The sequence below is a fragment of the Xiphophorus maculatus genome, chromosome 19 (genome assembly GCF_002775205.1).
Source record: "Xiphophorus maculatus strain JP 163 A chromosome 19, X_maculatus-5.0-male, whole genome shotgun sequence".
NCBI lineage: Eukaryota > Metazoa > Chordata > Actinopteri > Cyprinodontiformes > Poeciliidae > Xiphophorus > Xiphophorus maculatus.
This window is the reverse complement of record NC_036461.1, coordinates 24182084-24207898: the sequence shown is the minus strand read 5'-3', so window position 1 is coordinate 24207898 and position 25815 is coordinate 24182084. Positions and strand designations below refer to the sequence as shown.

Sequence of the window (25815 nt, the reverse complement as noted above, 5' to 3'; positions counted from 1 at the left end):
GTAAGCTCATGTTAGCTGGACAGTAATGGTCAGCACCAGTACAATAGCCTCAACTGGACGCATGCAGTCCTGCTGATGTGCAGAGTTGCTGAAAGTCTCCTTTGTTCGAGTGGAGCGTAGCTCCTCCCAGCTCAGCACTTCCTGTGGTCAGGTGACAGCCGGCAGCGGGGAAAACGCTGCTCCTGCACAAACCGGCATCACTAGCGAACCGGGCCGCTGCCTTCGCGTCACACGGCTGTTTTCTGGCAAACCGAGCTCCAGCTGACTCAAGAGTTCTGGTTTCTGACTCTGGAGTGGGCCGCGTCAGACGGCTTGCTGCCACTGACGGCTCAGACGTGACTCAGGTCGTTGAGCTCTGATGACGGATTTGTTCTTGTTTGCCCAATTCCTGCCACTTTGCGGTTGCTCACGTTCTTATGTTTAGACTTCAAGATTTGTTGATTCTTCGTACTGTGCACATGCAGGGTGTCCAACCTGAGCCACAGCTTGTGTTTGTGGATGTTTACTTGACAGAGCATCCGTTGTACAGTCGGGCAGTCCTGCACTTAACTGCTGAACCGAGAAGATGTTCACACAATGACTGGTTGCTTTATTTGAATAGCATCTGCAGTTAAATTTGCATCCAATTTGTGTGCTGCAATATCGGAAGAAGGGCCCCATCTTCTTATCAGCCTGGTCAGGCATGTGTCAGTCGGGACACAAACCTATTTGTTTGCAGTCACACCAAATATAGAGACGTCACAGGAAAGATAAAACATTACTGAGGCACACTGGATACTTGGGTTTTCAGATATAAAGCTGCTGTAATCTTGTCTGCTGGTATATACAAAAAACGTGTCTAACAAGGATCTATAAATGAATGATGGGCATCTTTTAGAATATGGAAGTAGCATCATGAGTGTGAAGGTTAAATCACTATGTTTAGCAAGAGATTTTTTGCAAATAAGCACTATATCAATGTTGTGACTCTTTCTGCTGTTAGATATTTTTAATGTTTTTTTAATTTTTTTATATTGTTATTCATCAAGCAGTGTGTGCTGTAATTGGCCAATCCCAAATAGTCACAGACACTCCTGTCCATCACAGCAGCAGTCCGTACCATCTAGTTATTAGTTCCTCTACATGCTGTTGCTGTCTGGTTTTCATTTAGATTAATATTAGTAAGAATCTTCATATTTCATTCATTTAATTTAACTGCTTAAAGATAGACAAATAAAAATAAATTGGAGTGATAAACAAAACCTGATAACTCTAGTAACTTCTGTCATTCCTAAAATAAGATTAAGAAGGTTTCAAATTTGACAATTAAAAAACAAATCAGACATCAACAGGAACTTTATTTGCAGCTATAAATGTGTTTTAGATGTTTATTATTATTATTATTATTATTATTATTATTATTACTCTTTGTCCATCCCTCTCATACAGGTGACCATTACTTCAGATAGCTAATTACAACTTGAATCTGAATAACAGATACATGCTGTTATGTAGCTTCTATTGACTTTTCAGTCAGCTAACAGCTAGTTTCCTCATCAAGGACTTAACAATAACGGTGTGTGCGCGTAGTGCGGCTTCGAGACGTGACATTTGATTCCATAATTTCCTTGAAGGTGTCCTAAAAACGTGTGATAGCCTAGCTAAGCTGGAGACCAAATATTGTGTGAGAAACAACAACAAAAATGGCTAGAAAGTTATTTACTTCGGAACAGCTAGCTAGAGCAGCTATTAGCATCTGTTTGGAACACAAAGCTTTTATGTTTGTCCTTTTATTTTCTGTGGTAAAGATGCTAATGACAGGTTTTAATGGCGCACAAAATGGGGCTTAAAACTAGAAATGCTGGAGTTAGTCCATTTTGACATAGGCTGGAGATAGTCCAAATGACCTGAAGGATTGCTTTTGTTCTGTAAAGTTTAGAGATGGGCCAAATGACCTGAAGGTTTGCTTTTGTTCTGTAAATAAGGCCATTACCTTATAAGTACCCTGGTAATGGCCTCAACGCATCTCACAGTTGCACAATTGTTCCTTAGACTTAGACTTCGACTTAGACTGGATAATGCAGCACAACATCATGGATCAGCTGCAAAAGGTCACATCTCTCCAAAAACACTTCATGTATGCTTCAAAACTAGACTGAAGAGCATTACCTACAGGAGATCTGATCTCCTGTTGGTATCGTAGATAACCACCCCCAACATGGACTATTCACACTCCTACCTTCTGGCCTGATGGTCAACGACCACATTTACAATTGAAGAATGGATGCTATTTTGAGCCATCAGTCGTTGGTTCTTTTGGCACTGTTTCAGTAAGTCTGGGGAGAAATCGAAAACCTAGTACTCCTATTAAACCGAAGTGAAAATTATATTGCCTACTACTTCTAGCTAGAGTTGATATTTTGATCAAGGGCCAGACTTTGTGAGCTCAATTTAAGCGGGAGTTGTGTGGTTCCCGCTAATGATGCACTGCTGAAATAGCCGCGCATCGTGTGTGTGTGTGTGTGTGCGTGTGTGTGTGTGCGTGCGTGCGTGCTCTTAAACTCGTGTTGCCCAAACGTGTACGCACACGGGTTTGGGCTTTTGTTTGAGAGTCTGCAGGCTTGTGTGGTTGCCACGGCGACCGGCCAGTCTCAGGTTGTCTCCAGGCATTTTCACAGGCGAAACCGTCCTGTTGTTAAGCGAACTCGGCAGAGGAATGAACCGCCGCGACACTTTGACTTCTCATTATAATGCAGTCGAACATTAATATGCATCGGTGGCCGCTTCGGGCCAAAACAGAGTCAATAACCAGCGGACCGGTCACAATGGCGGCTATTGTTTGCAGACACGGCGGTTATGCACATGCATCAACTAACATGCAGCCGAGCTCGTGTTTTGCTGCTTTCCTTTGAGCTCTGTGGCGCATTCGCCCCCTTGCACACATGTGCTGAAGCAGCAGCCAAGGCAGTAGATAAGTGTAATGGGATGACAATGCTGATTCAGCTCTTGCTGCAGTAAGTGTGTTTTTGAGTGCCTGCCTGGATGGAGGCTGCACCTGAGAGACTGTCACACTTCATCACAGCTGCTGGGAAAAACCCTTCCTCTTCACCGCCAGCAGGGACAGCTGGACCATTGTGATACAGTGTTTGGCCAGACTTTTTATTTACTTTTTTTTTTTTTTTTAAACTTTGCATCTTGTTTTTATGAGTATTTCTGGGTTTTGCTGAATTAAAACGGGAATTTGTGGCGATGACGATGCTTTGTATTTTTGTTTCATAAAGATGCACCAAACAGGAGATTTGTAACTGAATTTTGATCTCTGCTTTTTGTAAGGTTTTGACACATTTCTACTAATTTTAGTAGCAAGTTGTGATTACGCTTTGATCTTTTTGTCTAGCCAATTTATTAGTGGTTGCACTTTTTCTTTTTTGGCTCAAATATTGACATTTCACAAGTTAGGCAAATAAATTTGATTGAGTACTGAATTAGTAATTACACATGGACACTTTAATGATCATGTCAGATAAATATCTACTTATATTTACCTGAGTGAAGTTGGCCCCCCCACCTTCTTCAAATTAGACAAAATTGGTGTCAATCAACTCGGCTACGTTTGTGCTGGTTTGTGCAGCAAAGATTTTCATTTGTGCTGCTATCATTTTAAAGATATTAAGAAATGTTTTAGAGGTCATCAAAGGTCAACCAGCCCTCTTAATATCTTTAAAATGATAGCTGCACAAATGAAAATCTTTGCTGCCCAAACCAGCACAAATGTAGCCGAGTTGATTGACACCCATTTCGTCTGATTTGAAGAAGGTGGGGGGGCTGGTTGACCTTTTGACCTTTACCCTTTCCTTAATATCTTCAAAACCGAAGCAGCACAAACAAAAATCTTTGCTGCACAAACCAGCACAAACGTAGCCGAGTTGATTGACACCCATTTCGTCTGATTTGAAGAAGGTGGGGGGCTGGTTGACCTTTGATGACCTCTAAAAACATTTCTTTATATCTTTAAAATGATAGCGGCACAAACGAAAATTTTTGCTGCACAAACCAGCACAAACGTAGCCGAGTTGATTGACACCAATTTTGTCTAATTTGAAGAAGGTGGGGGGGCCAACTTCACTCAGGTCTTATATTTCCCTTTATTTGGGATGTTATGGGCTGAGTCCAGTCTGGAAGAAGATGATGGCTAACGTTAGCGCTGGTGACTATATGTTTTGCATAGAGATATTATGGTAGGCATAAAATGTTGGAGAAACACCCTTTGAGTACATTACCGCCACCCACTGGACTAGAGGGGCATTTCGTTCTGTTATTTGTTTTCTGTCTTATTTTCAAATCTCCAGGCCTATTATTTATATTAGGAGCTAATTGTCGTCACACTGTGGATTGTTGAATTGCAGTCGCTGTAAAACATAGCATGAAACTATGTAAAAATAATATAATGTATATCTTAAACTTTCTTTACTTGCGTCTATTACCAATAGCATAACTTACTTTAATCAGAAGTTTACTTTGACTGCGAGCTATCCAAAAGCTTTCCATCTAATTTCACCAAGTTCTGTTACAGAACAAAATTTAACAGAACAAAAAATCAAAAACATAACAAAGATTTGGTTGACTAAATTAGCTTTCTTGCTGTTTGCTAAAGTCAGCTGTGTATCAGTTTGGTCCTCTTTGAATTCAGCAAAGTGAAATCCACTGTAAGAACCTTCCACACCGAAGAGGGTTGTTGTTAGTTTGTCCCTGGTAGAGCTTAGGTTTGTTGCGTTCACGAATCAGTGAAAGACAGGATTTTTTTTCAGTTTACATTACAGTGGTGGATCAAACTAAAAACCATCCAATTCTGGTTAAAACCCAATTTTTAGAATGAATTTTAAATAAGAAAACATGTTTACTTGTCAAATAAAGTAGAGTAAGAAGTTTAGATGCACTGCAAGGACGAAAAGAGACTTTTTGAAGGTCTTTAGAGAGAAGCGAGCAGCAGCTGTGAGGAAGTAGAAATCCCCCACAGAAAGTGAACTCAACACATCTGCCTGGTCGTCTCAGCTGAGCTCCATTCAGTATTTTTGGAGCAAGGGAGGCGAGCATTTGCTTGAATATCTGTGTGAGCAGTCACATTTTATACTCCACTGAGCTTTAGAGAAAGGAGACAGAGAATGATGACTGATGACCTCTGACCCACGCAGCGTACTCCCCTCTCTGGCTGGTAGGCCCCCTGACTCCTGTCTTCCCTCTGTTTTAGTGAAAGAGCTGTGTGAGGGCTGCAGCTCCACCAGTTTGGGCTGGCAGAAAGGTCATATTGTTTCAGTCGGTGACTCAGTGAGCAGGACAGACGGAGCCGTGGCGCTTATTAATCTGCCAAGTTAGTTTTCAGCCGTGCGGGGGTTCTGGTCCAACCCTTTTGGTCTGTTTACATCTGTTTGTCTGAATGGCTGCTGAAGAATAACAATCCAGCTTTTTTTCTTTTGTTGGTTTTACTTGCAAATAAAATTTTGCATTTGGTTGAAACGGTATGAAAAGGCTGAAATGGTTGCCTTCTCAGATTAATTTAAGTCTTTACAGGGATGGATGCGCCGATCCTCTCCGGTCACGTCCGGCACCGATACGGATATCTAAAGTTTAGTATCAGCCAATACAATCCGGTACAGAAAACATCGCTGAATTGTCTTAAAACGTTTTTACTTTTTTTTTTTTTCTTCCAATCACAGGCATAAATGTACTGAATTACAAATTTATTTGATAACTCTGCACCGGCACAGCACATTTACAGCTTCACAAGCAACATCAAACGTAAAAACAATTCAACTTTAATTTGTTCAGTCAGTGCAATTAGGAATAAAACAGCCAATATAAAAAAATTATAACTGAAACTGACAAAAAACATGTAAAAATAAACTGCAACAAACTTCAGAAAATACAATTAGGAATTCTAAATATAATGTAAAATAAGTAATAAAACACAACTTCGCTCAGAGCACATAAGCATAGAATTACACTGAAAAGATCTGCCCTTATTCTGTTGTGACCAATAGCAGATCTAGAATTTTTTTAAAGTGTCAGGACCAATACAGATATTAATATCTGCAGTCTTTATCAGGACTGGCCTGAAAATTACATAGTTTCATATACTTATACACTTATATAAAATTAATATAGATTTTTTTTTTTAATTGATATTAGATGTTAATATTGACCCAAGTTTTCATGTTGTCCTTCACTAGGTCTCTTCCCTAAAGCCGCCATGCCGACTCGCAAACAGCAAACAGCAAATAGCTCATGTTTGCTTGTAGGATAGTGTTTTTATTGCCGTAATAAGTAACAATCTAATTTTCTCTGTCCAAGTACATAATGCATATCAGTTATGGACAGAGACAATCTATTTCTGGCTTCAAGTTATTTGCTAGTGAGGCTGATCACACACGAGTCCCTAATGAACATTCGGTTGAGTCCCGCTCTCTCCGTCTCGATGGTCTTATCCCTGGCTGTTTGGCGGAGTCGTTCCTTCCTCCGGCTTTAGCTTTTCTGTTGCCTCCCACTCAAAGTTTGGTGTAATGGGTTTAGTGTTTTAAAGCCTCTCTGCTTGCCAGATGCATGGAGCCACGAAGCGGCAGTCTGCAGAGGCTTCAGACAGCAGTTTGGCTCTTTTCCCCACCGTGCCTCCTAAGTGAAAACAGCAGTAACGAGCATCTCGATATGCTGGCTCCTCGCCCGGCTTCATCCGGTCTGCTTTCTGGGTGACCGTCTCTACTGAGCTCTCTACTCCAATAATTATAATAGAAATCATTTTTTACCTTAATTAAATTCATCTTCAGTTTGACAAGTCAAAATATCAAGTGCATGTTTTGTTAAGTATGACTTTAGTTAAGAAGTGTGTGCTGTGATTTGGTTGTACAATGTGTTTCTGATGCCTTAAGTAATGTTAAATTGGCCATTAATGCTTTTTTAGCTAAATCTGATTCTTCCGGTGAAAAACTATGAAATAAGAAGAGTAACATCATAAATATTTTTCTAGCTTTTCTGCTCTAAGGGATCTTCACTGACACGTCACGTCTCGGTGAAGTTTGATTACCGATCTTACATTAGCAATAATCACGGATAGCGTGGCCAGCATTTCTAAAACGCCTCTCTTCATGTGTATTTGAAGAATACCTTGTAATATTACCTTGTAATATGCAGAATACCTTGCAGCCTTGTAGGACAGCAAGTGCCTTTAGTTTCCAACCAGAAAGTTGCTGGCAATTGATTTATTGGTGTATCCTTATCAAGAAAACCCTTGAGAACTTCAAATATTTGTTAAAGATGATAGTAGAGATTGACTGTCAACATCTCAAGGAGTGCCAGGTTTATTCTCTGTTGAGTTTCTGTTGCGTCATCAGGTTTGAAAACACAAAAGACCTAATAAGTTGTAAAATGACAACATTTTCTGCTGAATATGTGGCCTGGTGGTTAATTTTGTAACCGAAGAACTGAATTTAAACATGATCCTCTACATCGGACACTGGTTCGAACTTATCTGAGAGCTTTTTCATTCCAGACCAGTACTAAAGTACTATTTCAAGCTAAATTACTTTAATCTCTTATCATTTAATAGTGACCCACCCCTGAGAAAAGCATAACATTCTCTGTACTCACTCTGTTTTCATCGAGTGGCCTTTTTAAATCTTAGCAAACTCCTGCGAGGCTCGTTTGTTTGGTGAACTTCGACGCTCTAATCCATCACTTATCGCAAAATCATCTGGGAGTTTTGGATGGAGCAAAGTGTTAGCAGCTCAGCTTTTCCTGGCTCACAGCACTGTTTCCACACACACGCACACACACCCCAAAGTGAACTTGAGGCAGCATAAATAGACTTAACAGGAGAGGGAACAGGATACTTTACCTCTGTGGGATGCACAGAAGTGCAGTTGCTTTTCAGCTCGTCTCGACCGTGTTCGCGCTTTTTTTACGGCTCCAGTTGTGGGCAGTGATGTCGTTTTATAGCTGTGGACTAGATTATAAAAATAAAAGGCACCCAGGCTTCAGAGGCGTCACGTCCTGTTTTACCGCTTTAGTCAAGCATTTTGGCCAGAACATTAAAATAATACTGTCCTATACGTTGCTTTTAGCAGCTTCGGCGAGGCTTCAATGCGCCTTGGGAGACTCCGAGTTGGAAGCTCAGGCTTGAGAAATCGACTGCAGTGTTGAAAACCTCCTTCCTGTGTCAGAAACTCTGCCAGCGACGTCTGCCTGAACTCGTCTGCCTGCCGTTGTGTTCGGATATGGCAGTGGCTTGGACTCAGGAGCTGGGCCTTTTTTTTCTTTTCATTTAAAGGACTGTACTAATATGGAACTGGCAGAGAGGTAGGAAATATTTTCCTAACTGAGGCTGATTAATGGTAGAGGCAGGGAGTGAGGGGAGAAGAGTGACAGGTGGGAGGCAGAGAGTTCATCTGCACGTAAAAAAAAAAAAACTGATATCGTAAAAGTAGGTTGTAGACTAAGTCCTGATTCTTTTTGTGCAATCAGGAAATTCCATCAAGAGGAAACGTGTCACAAGATTTTATAGCTGCTCCACAAGATTTATGTGAAGTTCAACATAATGAGGGATATACAGTATGTAACTATGGTAACAGTTGAGGTTAATTTTACCTTTTTGAATGTTTTTTCTCTTAAACTAACAGGAAAAGAAACAATAGATCATAAGATGAGGCAATACAGTCTTGAGTTATAACAGCTAGATGAGGTGACGTTTTAGCAGTACTTCAATTCACTTTTTTTTTTCTTTTAGCAAACAAAATAAACATTTCACAAATCAGAAGCTTTTTTTTTTAAAACCACCTATATTTATTTTGTATAACATGCCAGTCTGGAGTGTCTGTGTATTGTAGCTTTTACGCGCATTACGACAAAAAAGCATTGGAAATATCAATTTTTGTGTTTGTCTTCAAATGGAAGAGAAGGGCTTCACAAATATTAAGTTATATTCATTACCGTTCAGCGTCTTTATCTAGTTTTTGCTTCACAGTCACTGAAAACTTTCAAATCGCCCTTCAGTTTTTCACTGATGAGAAGCTTTGAGGAGGATGGAAGTTGGTGTTGCTTGCGGCTAACGCTAATACTTAGAAATGATTCACATGTGTATATGGCAGTATTAAAAACTCTTTACAAGAACAATTTTATAAATATATTTGTTGAAAGCATGGATATTGTCTAACGTTGAAAATCCGTAATATTTTTAATGACTGTAAATGAGACACAAGTCTGAGATTAGCTAAAAAAAAAAAAGTTACAATTTTTTCAGGAATAACATTTTATAAAGAATTATGTAAATCTAAAAAAAATTTGGATGTTTACTGCAATTAAGCCACTTTTATCTTTGAACTATAGATGGTCAGAGTAATTAAGAAACGATAAAATGGCTCCTTATCTTTGCGCTATTTAAAAAAACTCCAAGCTACTTGTGAAATTTTCATATTTTGTGACACTTTATCACGTTTTGTTTTTTCTAAAGAGCACCAAATGTATTACACCACAAAATATTCAAAAGTAGTGGGTTTTCTTAATGTCAGCCAGTAGTGTAGTTATTCTAAATAAGTCTCAACCATAAATACAGATTGTCGAGCTTAAAACACACACCATCATATTAGGTGCTCTGCTCACACTATAAGCTTAGACTTACTTTTCCAGGTAAAATCACGTGATAAAACCAACTGGCTGGTACTGCAAAAATATCAATACACCCCTAAAGACTACAAATAGTTCAAATAGAAACCTTTCATATGAATTCAATTGTACCTTAAAGTACAATTGAAGAGGATTCTATCCTCTGGTAAAATATCTTTGTATTTTACATGATCAAATGCTAGTTTTTGCATCGCAGTTATGAATGAAGCTGATACAGGAATCACAATAGAGCACTGACTGTCCCAAAATAACCGAGTCGGATTTAAACACTAGATCACTCCAAATTGCTGGGTGAGGCTCTCTGTGGGTAGCAATCAACAACAAGGTTAGCATTTAGCAGCGCTTCATTATCTATAAATTAATGCAGTCAAATGAAGGTCAAAATTATTTGTGTGAAATAGTTTCAGGTCGACTTCGTTTGGGCTTTGGAGTCCTTTGCTCTACAAGTCTTTTGCGTTACATGTGTTGCTTAATGTCACTGAAGGTTTCAGCCGTATCTCTCTTCGCCGTGTCCTCCTCAGTGTTTACCTATTTCAAGGACACTCAGACACACAGCGTGTTCCACTTTCTCCACGATACTGAGGCTGTGCAGTTTTCCTGTTGAACAATCGGCTGGAGTCAAACGTAAGATACAAGCGGAGCAACAAAAAAAACCCCGGAAATAAATCACTGGAGCAACTAGCAGTTTTGTTTTTAACAATAACAAGATCTTGGGAATTAACACAAAGGTTTTGGAATCATGCTTGGCGATAAAATTCTCATTTTTAAAACGGCAGGCTATTCTGCAATACAGTGACAAACCAACACTGCTGAGTTCAACATCTACGGGATTTGTTTTGTCTTTTTAATCAGACAAAAATACACCACATAACTGTCAGTTAGTGAAAGTTGAAGTTGTCTTGTAAAATATGGCAGAACCACTTACTGTGACTCCACTTTTTCTTTTAGCTTGTAGCCATGAAATCAAATATATTTAGGTGATCCATGGTTGACTTTTGGTTGAGAGTAAACTGAGTGAAATAAGAAGAGTGAGTAAAATCTAGTAACTGCCTTAGTGCTTCAAATAAGATACATCTTATTCAATTTATTGCGGTCTTTTTTTCTCTTTAATTGGCAGTAAAGGGATGTTCCTGCTGCTGGAGCAGTGAGGCTAGCTGTAGCCTCAGCTAAATGCTATGGAGAAAAAAAAAACCAAACAAACATTGAATTTAATGATGCTGACGGACAACTTTCCCAAAAGCTGATGCTGAGCAGGTTCCTTCCTCTCTTCACCCCTGTTGTTTTTATAGCCTGCCTCTGTTCTGGGAGGCTGGGACCAGAGAAAAAGAGGATACAGATGAAAATATACGATCCTTCAGTTCCTCCCACAGAGAAGCAGCTGTCCTGCTTTTGCTTCGCTCCATCACATGGCACACGGCTGGAGCAGAAGCGGATCGTGTGCAAGCTGCAACATTTAAGCTTTGTTTTCAGGCAGCCTGCAGGACATGCTAACAGCTCTGACATTCACAGCACATGCTGTACCGACACACACTACGAGGACAACACAGTCACACATGGAGTTCACAGGCTGCACCAACACTGCTGCATCCGTCATTCATACATCAAACAGTTTGGTGTTTTAAGGTGTGTCCATTCATACGCACACGTGCGTTTTCAGGTCCATTTGTTCTATTGATGTGATCGGCTTTCACTGGCATCCTGCTGCTGATCCAGTGGCACCGACCATCACACAGAGAAACACACTAGAGATGGAAGCTAATGGCTCAGCGTACCCTCTGTCCTGCTGTACAGTTGGTGAAGTATTATTATTTCCTCATACAGTTCAGCTCAAAATTATTCATACCGATTGCTGATTTAGGCTTAAAACTATTTCCATTCAACCAAGAAGCTTGTTTCTGCGAGGCATCTATTATAAAATAGTGGAGGGTGTATCAGTTTTGAGGGGGAAAAAAATCAGTTTTTAATTAAAACTTCCAAGTAGAAAATTATTTTTATCCTTCTCAATAATCAGTGGAATTTATTTTATTGGCTTTACAGCAGTCAAACCTTTCGTATAATTGCTGAACAGCTATTTGTCATTTTTCACTGGTATTTTGGATATTTATCATTCTTGACAATGATGTTTTGGGTTTGGAAAGCAGTTTGCCAGCATCCTAATTAGGGATGCACAATATTTTTGGTAGATATCCGATATGCCAATATACTAAAACTCATTTGGCCGATAACCGATACCAATACCGATATTCTTTCCCTCTATACCTACTTTCTGATATGGCTTTTTCTACTGTGGAATTAAAATACTGCATTATCTTTGTCGGTTTAGCCTTCCAATATGTCTTCGTAGACAATATGGGTCCTTTTTAAATTGCTTTCTACGTATTTAATGATACTAAGAAAAGTCAACTTTGAGTATTCTTCCCACAGTAGCAGCTTCTACATTGAAGAGTGTTCTGTGGTTTCTAATCAGGGCCTGTGAAGCAAAAAACTGAAGGATCCTCTTCCGTTAAATATCTTTAGAAAGGGCGAGAGCCAGCTGTTGACTTGGACTTTTTGTCCCAGATGTTAGAAGCAATGCGCTGGAATGTGAGATGCATCGTGTTGTGCGTTGATTCACCTCTACACATCAAGACTCACAATGATGAGAATCCCCCAGCAACTTCTTCTGCTTAGTACATCCAGAGCCTCTCTACAGCTAATGAAAACCCAGCTCTCAGGGGGCCTGCACTGTTACGGTCTGCTACAACAGCTAATGGTCTTCCGTTTTGATGATCTCTTGCCAAACCACACTACAGCAATCAGGGACAAAAACTGCACAGGATTGTCAGGGTTTATTATATTAAGTACCAGGATTTGCTGCAAAAGGCTGCTTTCTGTTTCAGACTAGCCACACATATTAAACTCCTGCTTAATGTAACAGAGGCACAGTGTTGTTGTTTTTGTAAAACTGAGCCTGGATTGGTGGGTAAAAGCAGACTGCTTACTTTTTTTTTTTTTTTTCCCATTTTTTTCTCCGAAGAGTTTTTACGGCGCTAGTGGCTCGTACTTTTTCTACAGTAGGCTGACAGGAAACAGGGAAGGAGAGGGGGGAAGTACGGTGGCCGACAGGTGCAAATGCGCAGCAAAAGAGAAAACATGCAAACAAAAAAGAAGACACCCCCGAATGAAATGCAGCAAACAAAAAGAGAGACGCAAACACCCCCGAATGAAATGCAGCAAACAAAAAGAGAGACGCAAACACCCCCGAATGAAATGCAGCAAACAAAAAGAGAGACGCAAACACCCCCGAATGAAATGCAGCAAATAAAAAGAGAGACGCAAACACCCCCGAATGAAATGCAGCAAATAAAAAGAGAGACGCAAACACCCCCGAATGAAATGCAGCAAACAAAAAGTGTTGAAAACGGAAGTGCTCCAGACCACTAGGGGGAGTCAAAGAAAATAGTATTCATTTCTATGGGACCAGATGCAAGATTCAGAGAAAGAAATCTGAAAGAAAGTAAAGGTATCTCTCTGAATCTTGCATCTGGAAAGTGTGATTATTGTGAGAAGTCTGAAACAATAGAGCATGTTATTTTAGAGTGTTGTAAGTATGAAGAAGAGAGAAGATGCATGCTGAGAGAGTGTGCAGGTATTAAAGAAAGGTTTAATTTAATAGAATTTTTGAGGAGAGATTTCGGGAGTAGACATATTCAAATAATTATTCGGTATCTTAAAAAAACAAAGCTATTTCATAGGATATGAGTAGAGCAAGTTGGGTGTGAATGTGTAAAGAATATCAAAGAGGGGTATATAAAGTTATAAGCAAGTTGGATAATATAAGCAGGTGTGTATGTGTGGGGGTATGTTTAATCAGGAGTTAATGGAGGGAAAAGGTAGAAAGTGAAAGTTTATAGACCATCTCGAACCACACTCCATACTGGTAAGTGGCGGTAATGCTACTGTAAGTTTGTTGCCAACCGCCAATAAATACCAAGAAGAAGAAGAAGAAGAATCTTGCATCTGGTCCCATAGAAATGAATACTATTTTCTTTGACTCCCCCTAGTGGTCTGGAGCACTTCCGTTTTCAACACTTTTTGTTTGCTGCATTTCATTCGGGGGTGTTTGCGTCTCTCTTTTTATTTGCTGCATTTCATTCGGGGGTGTTTGCGTCTCTCTTTTTGTTTGCTGCATTTCATTCGGGGGTGTCTTCTTTTTTGTTTGCATGTTTTCTCTTTTGCTGCGCATTTGCACCTGTCGGCCACCGTAGGGAAGACATGCGGTAAAGGTCGTCGGGACCGGGAGTCGAACCCGCGACGTCCGCGTCGAGGACTAAGGCCTCCAAACGTGGGGCGTGCTAACCCCCTGCGCCACCACAGCACGGCCCCAGACTGCTTACTTTGCGTTTTTATTTAAACTGGTTTCAAGTAATGATGACTTAAAACCGTTGATTATTAAGCTTTTGTTAAGGACTTTGAGATTCAAGACGGAGTTAACATTGGGATGTTGCTTGCATTGTCGGGTTGAGTTCCTGGTATTGTGAAAAATTATTTTTGTGCGTGTTTGTACTTCAATTTTGGTCTCTACTGTTTCACAAAACAGCCTAAGCGCTTAAAAACAAACGCGCAGATGTTTTTTGTCAATAAAGTTAATGTTTATTAGTGTTAGGAAAATAAGCTGTTTCAAAAGCAGATCTAATCCAGAGACACTAACCTTCACCTAGCAATCCCAGTGAAGCCTAGCCTGTCACTTAGCAACCCAAGTAAACCTTCTGCACGTTTGGCTATGCGCTGTACAATGGCTGCCGGAAAAGACAAGGGTTTTGTTGTTGACTTGCCGTACAGAGACCACTTTCTGCATTTTTGTTGGCTGTGCATTAGGGTCCACTTTTGCTTTTGCAGTTGTTTTAAAATCTCATTATCTAAAATGATTTTCTGCAAAAAAAATAAAAATAAAAAAATGTAATGAATATGCCTATCCTAACCTGTTTAAGGAAGCATAATAGGTCACCTTTAACTCGGTCTTTTAGGAACACTTTTCACTTGGATTGGCAGAGCAGTGACTCAGAATCGTGTCCTCATCATGAGAGAAATGCAGAACACCTGAAGGACCCGGGACTGCGGGCCTTAATGTCCGGGGGTCATGTGACGCTGCAGGTGGCTGGCAACCTGGACCGTGTGCTGCTGCCAAACTCCACAATGACCCAGAGAGCTGGAGGAACTGCAGGAGCGGTGGCTAGTTTTTCAGGAGAGGAGGCCTGTCATCCTGCCTGAGAGCCAAACTCCTCCTTTCAGCACATTTAACGAGATAACATTCCTTCTGGGAACTTTTACTTGTTTTCTCAGTGCTTATGTTCTTTGCTAGCTGTGCCTCGGAGCCTTGAGTAATTTTCGTCTGTCTGGCCCCATTAAAGATCACAGTGTCCTTTGATATGAAGCAGGTTAATTTTTGCATACGGTGCATTTGAATAAATTACAGCGCAGATATGTTGGTGTCCTGGTAGAGACTTGTAAAATGAGCTTTTAATGCAGCGGGGCACAAACTCAAACCTTTTTAGCTGTCCAACATTTAATTTGAGGACATTTGTTAAAAATCCCATATTAACATATTTTAACTAAATGTCTTGTGTCCATCCCTTCTTTTTGTAATTTCTCTGAATTGTCCCTGTTCTTCTCTCTTTAGTTCGTCCCACAGGTTTTGTCTTTATGCTTTGGATCATTACCCTGTTGAAATACGCAATTTTTTCAGTTTTGCGGGAGAATCTACCAGGTTTTTGTTTAATATATCCTGGTATTTCAAAGGTTTCAACCACATGAACCATTTCAAGGAACAAAAGTAGTTTTCTACACTTGGTTCTTCGCTTCGTACAGAGGGTCTAGACCAGGGGTGTCAAACTCCAGTCCTCAAGGGCCGGTGTCCTCCAACTTTTAGATGTGCCTCTGCTGCACCACACCTGAATAGAATAATTAGTTCATTCGTAAGGCTCTGGGGAACTGATCTACACAAGGAGGAGGTAATTCAGCCATTTCAATCCAGTGTTTTGTACCTGTGGCACCTCTAAAAACTGCAGGACAGTGGCCCTTGAGGACTGGAGTTTGACACCTATGGTCTATGGCTGTTGAGAAACTGTTGGTTGCTGGAAGCGTCGACTCTGAAGTATTAAACATTTGGAACTGATTTTACCCAATCTCCAACATCTGGTCGTGATGTTTGAAATATACTCGCTCAATTGTGAAGGAAGGTACGCTATGAAGCTTATCGGAAATTGAGTGTGCTGTAAACAACCGTCCTCAACTGTGAAGAGAGAAGTGCCGATCTGTGCAACAACTCAATGTCATCATTCACAACTCTAATCTGTTCTCTGGTAGGCCAAAAATGAAATTCATCCTGAGAAATTTAGCTCAATGAGAGAAATCCCAGACGGAGCACTGCAGGGAGATGAGAATCAAGTGGCATTGCACAGGAAATTGATGGCAAACGTCATTGAGAAAGTACGGTCACATTCCCCGTTTGCTAAAGGCACTCTGGCTTCTATTCAGTCTAAAAACATGTTTATGCATTGCTGTTGGTACGGAGCGTCTCTGTGCTGCCCTGTGATGGATTGTCTCTCGCTTGGTGACCACAGGAAGAAGTCAGCCGCCCCCCATACACCTCGCAACACAAATCAACACCCCACTCACCACCAAGGAGAAACAAGTGTAGACGACAGGATGGCATGTTGGACAGTCTTCAATTATTAAAACCTGTGAATGTTGCCAACCTCCTCTGCTTTTGAAGTGATTGTGTATCTGTTTTATAGTGTAACCGCTGTAAAATAATCACAAGATACGACTTTAAGACACAAGACTGTAGTCGTCTCTAATTTCCACTAGAAAACAGGAAATCCCTCTTAGGGCTGGTTACTGTTGTACCTTCTATTGAATTTAGGGACTTTTAGTTGGTTTTTTATTGTAATCCCTGTGACAACACTATATGCATTCTTTCATATTATTGCCAAAACCCACATTGTCAAGCTGCTGAACAAAACTTTAGTCAACACTTCCTCACAGAGTAGATCTGCTCCGTATCAGCAGATGTAATTTACATCAGTTAACATCTTTTGGAAACGCTAAATTGACTCTAATGATGTTCTTAAGGTTTGTGGAAGAGATGCCCACAGCAACACAGATTCTCTGCTGTACATAACAGTTGGCATGAGACGTTTCTTTACATCCTTACCAGGGGTAAATGTGGCAGATGATGGGGTAGATGAAGTTCTCAATTATATGGCAGGTTTTATGTACTCGGTTAAGGCCTTGCAATAGGTACTCATGCTGATCAGGAGAAATGTAATCATGAACCTGACCTTTTATGACCGGCGGTCAGCTCCATCTCAATACTTTGATTAGATTGTTCTACGGTATTCACGCTAACTGCTGATGCCACGGCTCTGCTTTAATAGTTTAACATAATCGGCAAGCTTCTAATAGGCTATTGATTGAGCACCTCTTTTCCCATTGGAGCCTGACTTAAATCATAAGTAGGGTGTGTTTGTGTTTGCAGAAAACTCTCCAGAACTGCTCTATTTTTGTCAGCTGTGCATTCGAAGATAACACACCATGTAATCTGTCTGTTTTTTTCCCTCTGATCTTGCGTAGTATCCAGAGAGTTTCCTCAAGCGTTTTCACTGGCAAACCCCTAAAATCCACAAGGCTTGCACACATCTGAAACCCAGCTCTTCCCCAGTTGAGTTCACTGATGGCCACGCGAACCTCACCACTTTAACCGTGATCTCATGGCGGAACCCGTTCTCCGGTGGCTTTTTTTAAAGTGCCGTTCGTCGGCCAACGGTGGAAGGCAGGCCTCTCTGAGAGACAGTGCTGGCTTTCATAGCCGCCTGTCTCCGCTCCTCCGGCTCCCCCACTGGAAACATGCGGCCTGGTGTTTTAGACTCGGGGAGTAATTGACTCAGGAACTCATAAAGAGGCGTTTCGCAGCAGGGTCGGCGCTCATCGTGCCAGCTCCCGTTGGGCGGCGCAGACACCGCTGCAGATGTTTTCAGAGTAGCAGCTCGCTACACCTGCTTCCTACGACACAATGAGTTGGTCCAATACAAAAAATAAATGGCGAAGTTTAAGCTTGTTGGGTTCTTGCAAAAATTTGTAAAAGTGCTTTAATGAACTACTGCTGAAATATATTAGGGCTGTTGTAAAAGAATATTTTAGGATTCTAGTATTCTATCGATTATTTTTATGATTAATCGAGTACTTGAGAAATATCTCTCTCTCTCTCTTTCATCCGCTCACCTGTGTAAATACACCTGCAGCGCTCTTCCCACCGTTCGCTTTCAAACAGTAACCAGGCAGTTTCAGGAGGAGAAAATTGCATACTCAGTGCAGTAATGAAGTCAAAACTATACAAGAAATATTTACATGTTCAAAGTACATTCATCTGCAAACATGTTTTAGCTTCACCTAGTACAAACACACTAAAGGAATGCTAAGCTATCGCATTCTATCCAAAAAGATTTTTATCATCTTATTTGAAAAGGAAATCAATTATTTGCATCTTTTAATGTATTTCTGATATTAAGTGATCTGTAGAATGTGCCACTTTATTTTTAATTCAGTTACTCATCAGATCAGTCGATTCATAAAATAATCCTTAGTTACAGCCCAAAGCTCAGCGTCCTCTACAACAAGCCATTCGTTGCTCTAGACCAGAGTCCGTATTGACTGGCGGTAGACGAGCGTACTGATGGGGTTTTTCCTCCTCCTTTCTTTCTGTTTCTCCAGACTTTTACAGCTTGGTGCAACTCACACCTCAGAAAAGCCGGCACGCAGATCGAGAACATCGAGGAGGACTTTCGGGACGGGCTGAAGCTCATGCTGCTGCTGGAGGTCATTTCAGGTAGAGAGCCCCGTTCCTAACCGGATTAGCCGGATGCAAACCGTGCTGCCGCCAGCTGCTTCAGGATAGATGGACGAGAATAGCTTGACATTTTAGAATTTTTTTACATTTCTTTTTATGTGTTTCTGCTATTGTTCGATTAATCGACCGATCAGCCTGCATTAGTGTTAAGTCAAGCAGAAAGGGCTGAGCTCTTCACTTGTTGATGTTAGCGGTGTTTTTTAGCTTCAGATTTGCTACAGATGATCCAGCGCTCACAAACGGAATGCTGTGTTTATACACTTCAGGAAATGAAATTTTTATTTTCTCTTTAAAAAATTTTAATTTCTTTATTCATATTTTGTAATATGTTTCTAATAGTGTCTAAAATGAGCTTAAATGTTTAGATGAAAAGTCAGCAGAATGTGGACATTTTTTAGAATAACTAAAATAATAATTAGTTGCAGCCCGTAATATCAATAAAAGCTTGGAATATGTTGCTCTCTTTGCAATATTCTGCATAATATATACATTTTGAATGGTATAAATCAACATTTTTGATGGTATTGCAGTTTATTCAGATGCATCTGTAGAGGCTGTGTTTTCAAGTCGACCTATTTTCTCATTTCTAGTTTAGACTTCTGCGACAGGAGTGACAGAGCATTATAATTAACACTGGCAGGCATTTGTAGTCAAAACTAGGTGGGAACAGTTCCCTGGTTATGTTTCTGAGGCCCTGAAAGCTGAACCATGTCGTCATCAGCGCTGCGTTTCTGGTTCCAGGTGAACGCTTGGCCAAACCAGAGAGAGGCAAGATGAGAGTCCACAAGATCTCCAACGTCAACAAAGCGCTCAACTTCATCGCCAGCAAAGGAGTGAAGCTGGTCTCTATCGGAGCAGAAGGTAAAGCGATGCCGCAGAGAGAGAGAGGTGAAGAACAGTCGTGTAGGGAAACACAACTGTTCAGTTTTCACTTAGATTGTCCACGAATGACTAACAAGGCCAAACAAATCCACAACTACTGTAGTGATGTAAAAAAAAACAACAAAAAAACGTCCTGTATAATGTTCCCCCTCTCTCCCTCGTTACCATGGCAGGGCCGGTGGCTGCTGTGCTGTTTAATGAGATCCTTACCGCAAACTGCAAAGTCTTGTGTCGCTTTTGCTTTCACTGCACTTTATTAGAGTAGATCTCAGGATCAGCAAATCCCCTTCAGGAGCCGAGAGGCTCCTCGTCATTTAGCGCAAATAACGTCCATCCTTCTGCCATTAGAGGCTAAGCAAGTCTTTAACTGCGCAAATGCTGCACTTCCTTCCTGCCGCCTACCGTCACAACCTCGCACATGTCCTCTCACACGTTGGGGGATGACAGAATTTGCGTTTCACTTCAAGCGGGCAACGTTCTCACGGGTTCATTTAAACAAGTTGCTTTAAAGAGTAAACGGTTTGTTTTCTTGAGTTTAAGGATGGTTGGGATTAATGCTGCAGCAACAAATCCTGCGGCGAACTGAAAATGTGTCGAGTTGCTTGAACGTGGACCATGTGGGATTGTTGAGGAAAACTGCTTTGCTTACTCTGACAAATCCAGGCTTCAGTGTCATCAGGTTGAGTTTTTTTAAAACATTTTTTAAATGAAAAACTGCTGACAGTTGCTGTATTTTTTTTTTTATTGCGTGTCCTGTTCATGTGCTCCAAAATCTAAGAGGTGCATGTCTGCATGTGATTGCATCAGTCAGTGATAATTTAACAAACACCTAAGTGTTAAGTGAAGGTCTGAAATGATCGATCCTGATGAATCAATTATTGAAGTAATCGTCAACTAATTTAGTAATCGATTAATTGCTTACTGGAGTATACAGACTGCAAAACATGCCATTTGCTGAAAGAACAACACAATCTGTGCAGTGTAACATTTTTTTTTTTATTCAATTAATTGTCAGAATAATCTATTAAAATAATCAGTATCGCCTTGCATAGCATTCACATTTTGTTACATTACAACCACAGACTTCATGAAATCGTGCATAATTGTGAAGCAGATGGAACATCAGTAGCACATCCAAGAGGATGGAAAAAATGTCATTTTAAAATTTCTTCTTTTTTGATGACCCAGGTTGTTTTTTTTTATGCCTTTCAAAATGTGTTTGTGATCTGTAACATTAAAGCATAATTTATCTGTAAGGGGGCATATACTTTATAATTACACTGTAAATGAGGTTAATTGTCATTTACACTCAGTCACGGTAACCGATTGATGACCGATTCTTGGAGGTTTTTAATTATTATTAGTAGCATAACTTAGTAAAAGTTCACTAGAGGTGGGTTGTTACAGTGTAACAAAACCAGACAAGCATTGCAGACAGATTATCTTCCTGGTCATTCCCTCTCGCTGTGGCCTTAGCGCTGGGATGAGACCAGATGACTAGCAGGTCCACCAAACTGACCAGGGGGGGATGAAACGGAGACAGAGGAGGGGTATAGTTTCAAATCCCGTTAGGTGGATTTCTCCTCGTCACTCATGTTCGTTTGAGTTAATCCGAACATGATCTGCATGTGTCACCGGGAAGCGGCGCGCTTCACTTTTCCTGCCTGCTAATTCGGCGCGAGCCGCCTTTCGCGGCGCGTTACGTCTCCAGACATCTGACTGGCATCTCGCAGTCAGCTCATCCGTCACGGCTGAGCCGCCGCGCTCCGAGCCTGATTGGATTAGCGGGACAAACAAACGATTATCTGGAGGCCAGCGAAAGAGGGTGACCTGGTAAAAGGGGATTTTCATTATGGACGGCACAGAGGTGGCTGGACTGAGGGCCGGTCCTTCACAGCCAGCTGCGGTTCATCTCATCAGCTCTGCGCTCAGGCCAAGCTTCGCGTATTTCCTCTGGTGAAACTGGATTTCTGTCTGCAGTCACCTGACTGAGCAAATTTAAGCGGCTAAAAACATTAGGGTGACCATATTGGTGATATTGGTTAGCTAGACTAATTTGCTCTATTGAAATGTCAGTTTATTTTACCTTCTTCTAAATAGATCTAAGTAGATTTCAGTGTTCAGTTTAATAAGTTTTCCTCTTTCTTTGCAGGACATTCAGGTAGTTGATTACCCATTTGTGACCTGGAGCTAAACATGCACTGTCTTTAAATGTTTTAAAGGGGCAGTATTATGTAACTGTTTGAGCTTTACATCATGTTATAATGTTATTCCCTCATCAAAAACATACCTGGAGCGTTGCTTTGATTCTTCCATGCATGTACAAGAAGTCCTTTAATCTCCATGGCAACCACTCAGATGTGCAAAATGCCTGGGTGGACTTAGCTCTGCCTTTGAGACGTAGCTCCTCCTCAGAGCTGCAGTTTCTGAGCTCCCGTTTTACAGAGCAGCCCTCCCTCTTACTCAGCTCCTTCAGACTAGCCAGCAGCAATTAGCAAACACCTGGTGGAACTGCGCATCTACTGAGCTCCTTATAGGAGAAACTTCTCAAAGCAACGCTGGTAAACACGTTGAAGGGTTCATAGAGGAGCCATGTTGTGATGACTTTCTGAAGAGAGGAGGGGTTTCTTAAAGAGACAGAGCCCCACTTTTAAGGCGGTAAATTGCAGTCAGATTTCTTTTAAGTCATAATTAACACAGTTACTTGATTGTGTTGTAAAGTGGCACTGTGTGCCTAGAAGACACATAATACTGCGCCTTTAAAAAAAAACAACTAAACTAAAATATTTAAAAGCTTATACATTTAAAATTCACAGATGGAATAGATGTTTACCTTTAGATTTTTTCCTTTTCAACTGCAAAGGGTTGGTTTTTACCCAAAGATTGAAACAATCCCAACAAATCAGCAATCTATAATATTAATAAAGGTGCAGATCCTAAACTGTCGCGGCTTCCTTTGTGTTTCAGAAATTGTAGACGGTAACGCTAAGATGACCCTGGGAATGATCTGGACCATTATCCTTCGCTTCGCCATCCAGGACATTTCTGTGGAAGGTAGTGTGTGTGTTTTTAGTTTTTGAAAAACACTAGTGATGCTTGTGGTGTCTGAGAATATTTCTTGCCCTGACATGTTTAAAAGCCTCGGCAGCGGTTAGCCATCACTGTGACGGTTTACTTCATGAACAGGCATTTGTGTCTCTTTGTTGTGTTTGGGGGACATTTTTCATTGTTGCTCATTTTGCTTGTCGTTTATTGAAAACAACTCACTGCCTCGGTCTCTAGGCCTTTTGTAAATTATACTGTAGTAGGTGAGTTACCTTAATAACTTACAGTGAAAGTCGTAGAGTAAACGTCCCATTTGGTCAGCCTTAATTTGTATAGTCGGAGATTCTTTTGAGTGGTTAATTTCACAGTGTGGAAACGGCGCAGTACAAAACCCAGCTTTGTAACCGACGGTAACAGAAAAAGCACAAAACATCTGAGCCATTGCAGATGCTTCCTATTCTCTGTATCTCCACTTAATCCAGCGCTAAACGGGGATTAGCCGAGTCGGTCGGCTGCAGGTCTGTCCGACTTCACAATGATCCCTTCTTCCCAACCACAGAGACGTCGGCCAAAGAGGGCCTCCTGCTGTGGTGCCAGAGGAAAACTGCGCCCTACAAGAATGTCAACATCCAGAACTTTCACATCAGGTAAAGTTGGAGGAATGTAACGAGTCACAGAAGAGGCAATAACTCACCTGCAGAGATTGAGGCACAGGAAAGTAGAAACAGAGTCAGCAGGGGCGTACATCTTTGACTTTATCTGTGCAAACTTACTGGAAGGTAGACTGTGGGTTGGTACTTCCAGTTGTATAATCTCTTCACTGTTTCCAGTTATTTTAAAATAATGTTGAAAGAAGTCAACCAAACTGTAAAATCTTTTCATATTTTGACCTAAAATAACATCAGTGGACTTTGAGACTCTACAGCTGCACTTCAGCCTTTCTGGTGTTTATCTGCAGTGTATGGAAAAAAAATATTCAATCCCCTCTGACCCTTTTAAAAACATTAAAACCACAAGTTCACATACATGTGTTGAGTTTAGACACTTTGCAGCGTGACGTCACGCGTGCAAGATCCCTCAAAAAACCTACCATTAATTAATCATTAACCATTAATTTTAGCTGTCAAGTTGTCAACATAGCAAGTTAGATCTTAAATATACACATAATATATAAAAGACAAGGCGACGCAGTGCTTTGCTACTATAACAAGTAGATAAAAAGGTCAGGAAAAAACTCTTAATTAAAAAAAAATAGTGAGGAAGCAGAAATTAGGTGAGTTATGCTAGCTTGACTTTGACAACCTCAACATGTAGCTGTGCTGTGGAATTCTGTGTTTCAGTTCAGTTACGAAAAAAAAAGTGACCTACATGCCGAGTCTTACAGATCATCATGGCAGGTGTTTAAATGAGCTAATCCACCACCGCTGTGCTAGTTGATTAGCACAGCAGCAACCAATCTAGAACAAGAACCTGAATGTCCTGTTCTTTATGTGAGAAATGTTTGCATGACTCTTTTTGGTGTTGAATCCTGACACATTAGTAGCACGTTGTTGTAAGTCAGTTGCTATGACAACGAGTCTGTGTGTAGTGTAGCTACGCAGAGTACCAGGGGTTTTGAGTTGTTCTTTGGAGTTTATCCAGCGTTAGTTTTCTTTGCTGTGTCGCTCTGCACTGGATTAAATAATATCCAGATCTCATTTTGTTAACAGTACTGTCCTACCGCTGCAGCATGGCTATGATGGCATGGAAAAGAATCGTCTTTTTGCCCTCCAGTGTTGTGCACATGCGTGAAATTTCCAGATGCAACCTGTTGTTTGAATTCAGCCTCCCTGAGTCGATACTTTACTCTGTCGAACCACATTTCTTTGCCTTTACATCCGAGTCCCTTGGAGTAGGTCTCTGTAAGGTTCGCACATTTAGAAAGAAATTGTACCCACAGATTCACAATTAGAATTATGATGTCGAGACTTTGACTGGGTCAATCTGTCTTGCGTCTTGATATAAACCCTGCTGTTGTCGCTGTGGGTGTATGTTTAGGGTAGTCGTCGTGTTGGACGGTGAATCTCTGCCCCAGTCTCAAGTCTTTGCTGCCTCTAACATGTTTTCTTCCAGTATTACTCTGTATTTAGTTCCATCTGTCTTCCCATGACCTCTGACCTGCCTCCCCCTCTCTGCTGAAGAACAGCAAGCCCACAGCATCATGCTGTGGGCCCTCACAAGTATATGAATTTCAAGTATTTTTGCTTTCTGTCAAGATTTCAAAGGAAATTATTTTGCTGTGTGCCGTTAATCAGAGCAGAACTGAAAACAAGAGTGAAGACCAGGCCTGTTCCTTTAAACCGGCCAATAAATAAATAAATAAATAAATAGTGCAGGAAGAAATAATTTGCGCATCCCAGAAATGTTAAACATTTATTTTAGTAACAGCAGCCAAATCTGAAGGTGGGACCTGTTCGACCGGTGTCGGCTTCACAGAACACTCCCAATGGCTCCGTGTTGAATTATTGAAAGACGACCACTGCCACACTCAGATGTGGATGAAAGCTGAGGCGAGACGAAAAGGTGGAGCTGAGGTCATCTCAAGCGAAGGTATAAACGAAGCGCTGGGAGGAAAAAATGGATTGACTTTGATGTGGCCTTTCAGGGACAGATGGTAGCTTTACATCTCAGTCAGGAGATGAGAGGCAGAGGAGATCAGAGCTTTTTGTTTTTTACTGGAGGACTTCAGACATAAAAAGCGTTAAGTAGCCTTGTGAGAGATTTCCCCATGCAGCATGGAAACTTTTTATGGCAGGCGATAGATGTAAATAACCCGTTTTTGTTGCCTTGGAAGCACAAAGCATCGATTTTTCACAACTCCACATCGAGATGACGCAGTTTCTAAACCGACTGGCTTCAGAAGCAAGGATGCTAATCAATGAACCAAAACGAGCCGAGCTAAAAATATGTCATCAAGGCAATCGGGGTCCTGTTAGATGTCTGAGTTTTCTGCTTGATTCAGTTTTAATATGGATATTTTAAACTGACTGTCTGTAAATTGATCTTTTAGTTTCCTTAGCTGTAGTAGAAATATGTTGTATGATTGGGAGAAATGGTGGAAGCTCACAAGCTAATCAGATGTGCGCGAGTGACGCGGGGAAAAGAACTGTATATTTCTGAAACAAAAATTCTTTTAAAAGGTTGCCAACATTTCCAAATCTAACATGCAGTGGTGAGCATCGCTTGCTAAAACGTTTGTTGCGCTAACTCTAAAGCACTAATTATAAACATTAGTTCCACCAATGCATAATATGCTATGCCAGCATAGTATTTAGCAGGAGCTGCTAAAGCCCTAAGCTCATCCTTAAATGTTG

At 40.9% G+C, this 25815-nt stretch overlaps 1 protein-coding gene across 4 annotated transcripts in view; it reads left to right on the top strand.

Moving 5' to 3' along the window:
- LOC102233488 (alpha-actinin-1) overlaps window positions 1-25815 on the top strand; it is a 61965-nt gene that overhangs the window by 17208 nt on the left and 18942 nt on the right. For all 4 annotated transcript variants that reach the window (XM_023353130.1, XM_023353127.1, XM_023353129.1 and 1 more), the window contains exons 2-5: window positions 18400-18514; window positions 19277-19396; window positions 22385-22471; window positions 23022-23109. In XM_023353130.1, the coding sequence (XP_023208898.1) occupies window positions 18400-18514; window positions 19277-19396; window positions 22385-22471; window positions 23022-23109 (410 nt within the window). The remainder of the gene's footprint in view (window positions 1-18399; window positions 18515-19276; window positions 19397-22384; window positions 22472-23021; window positions 23110-25815) is intronic.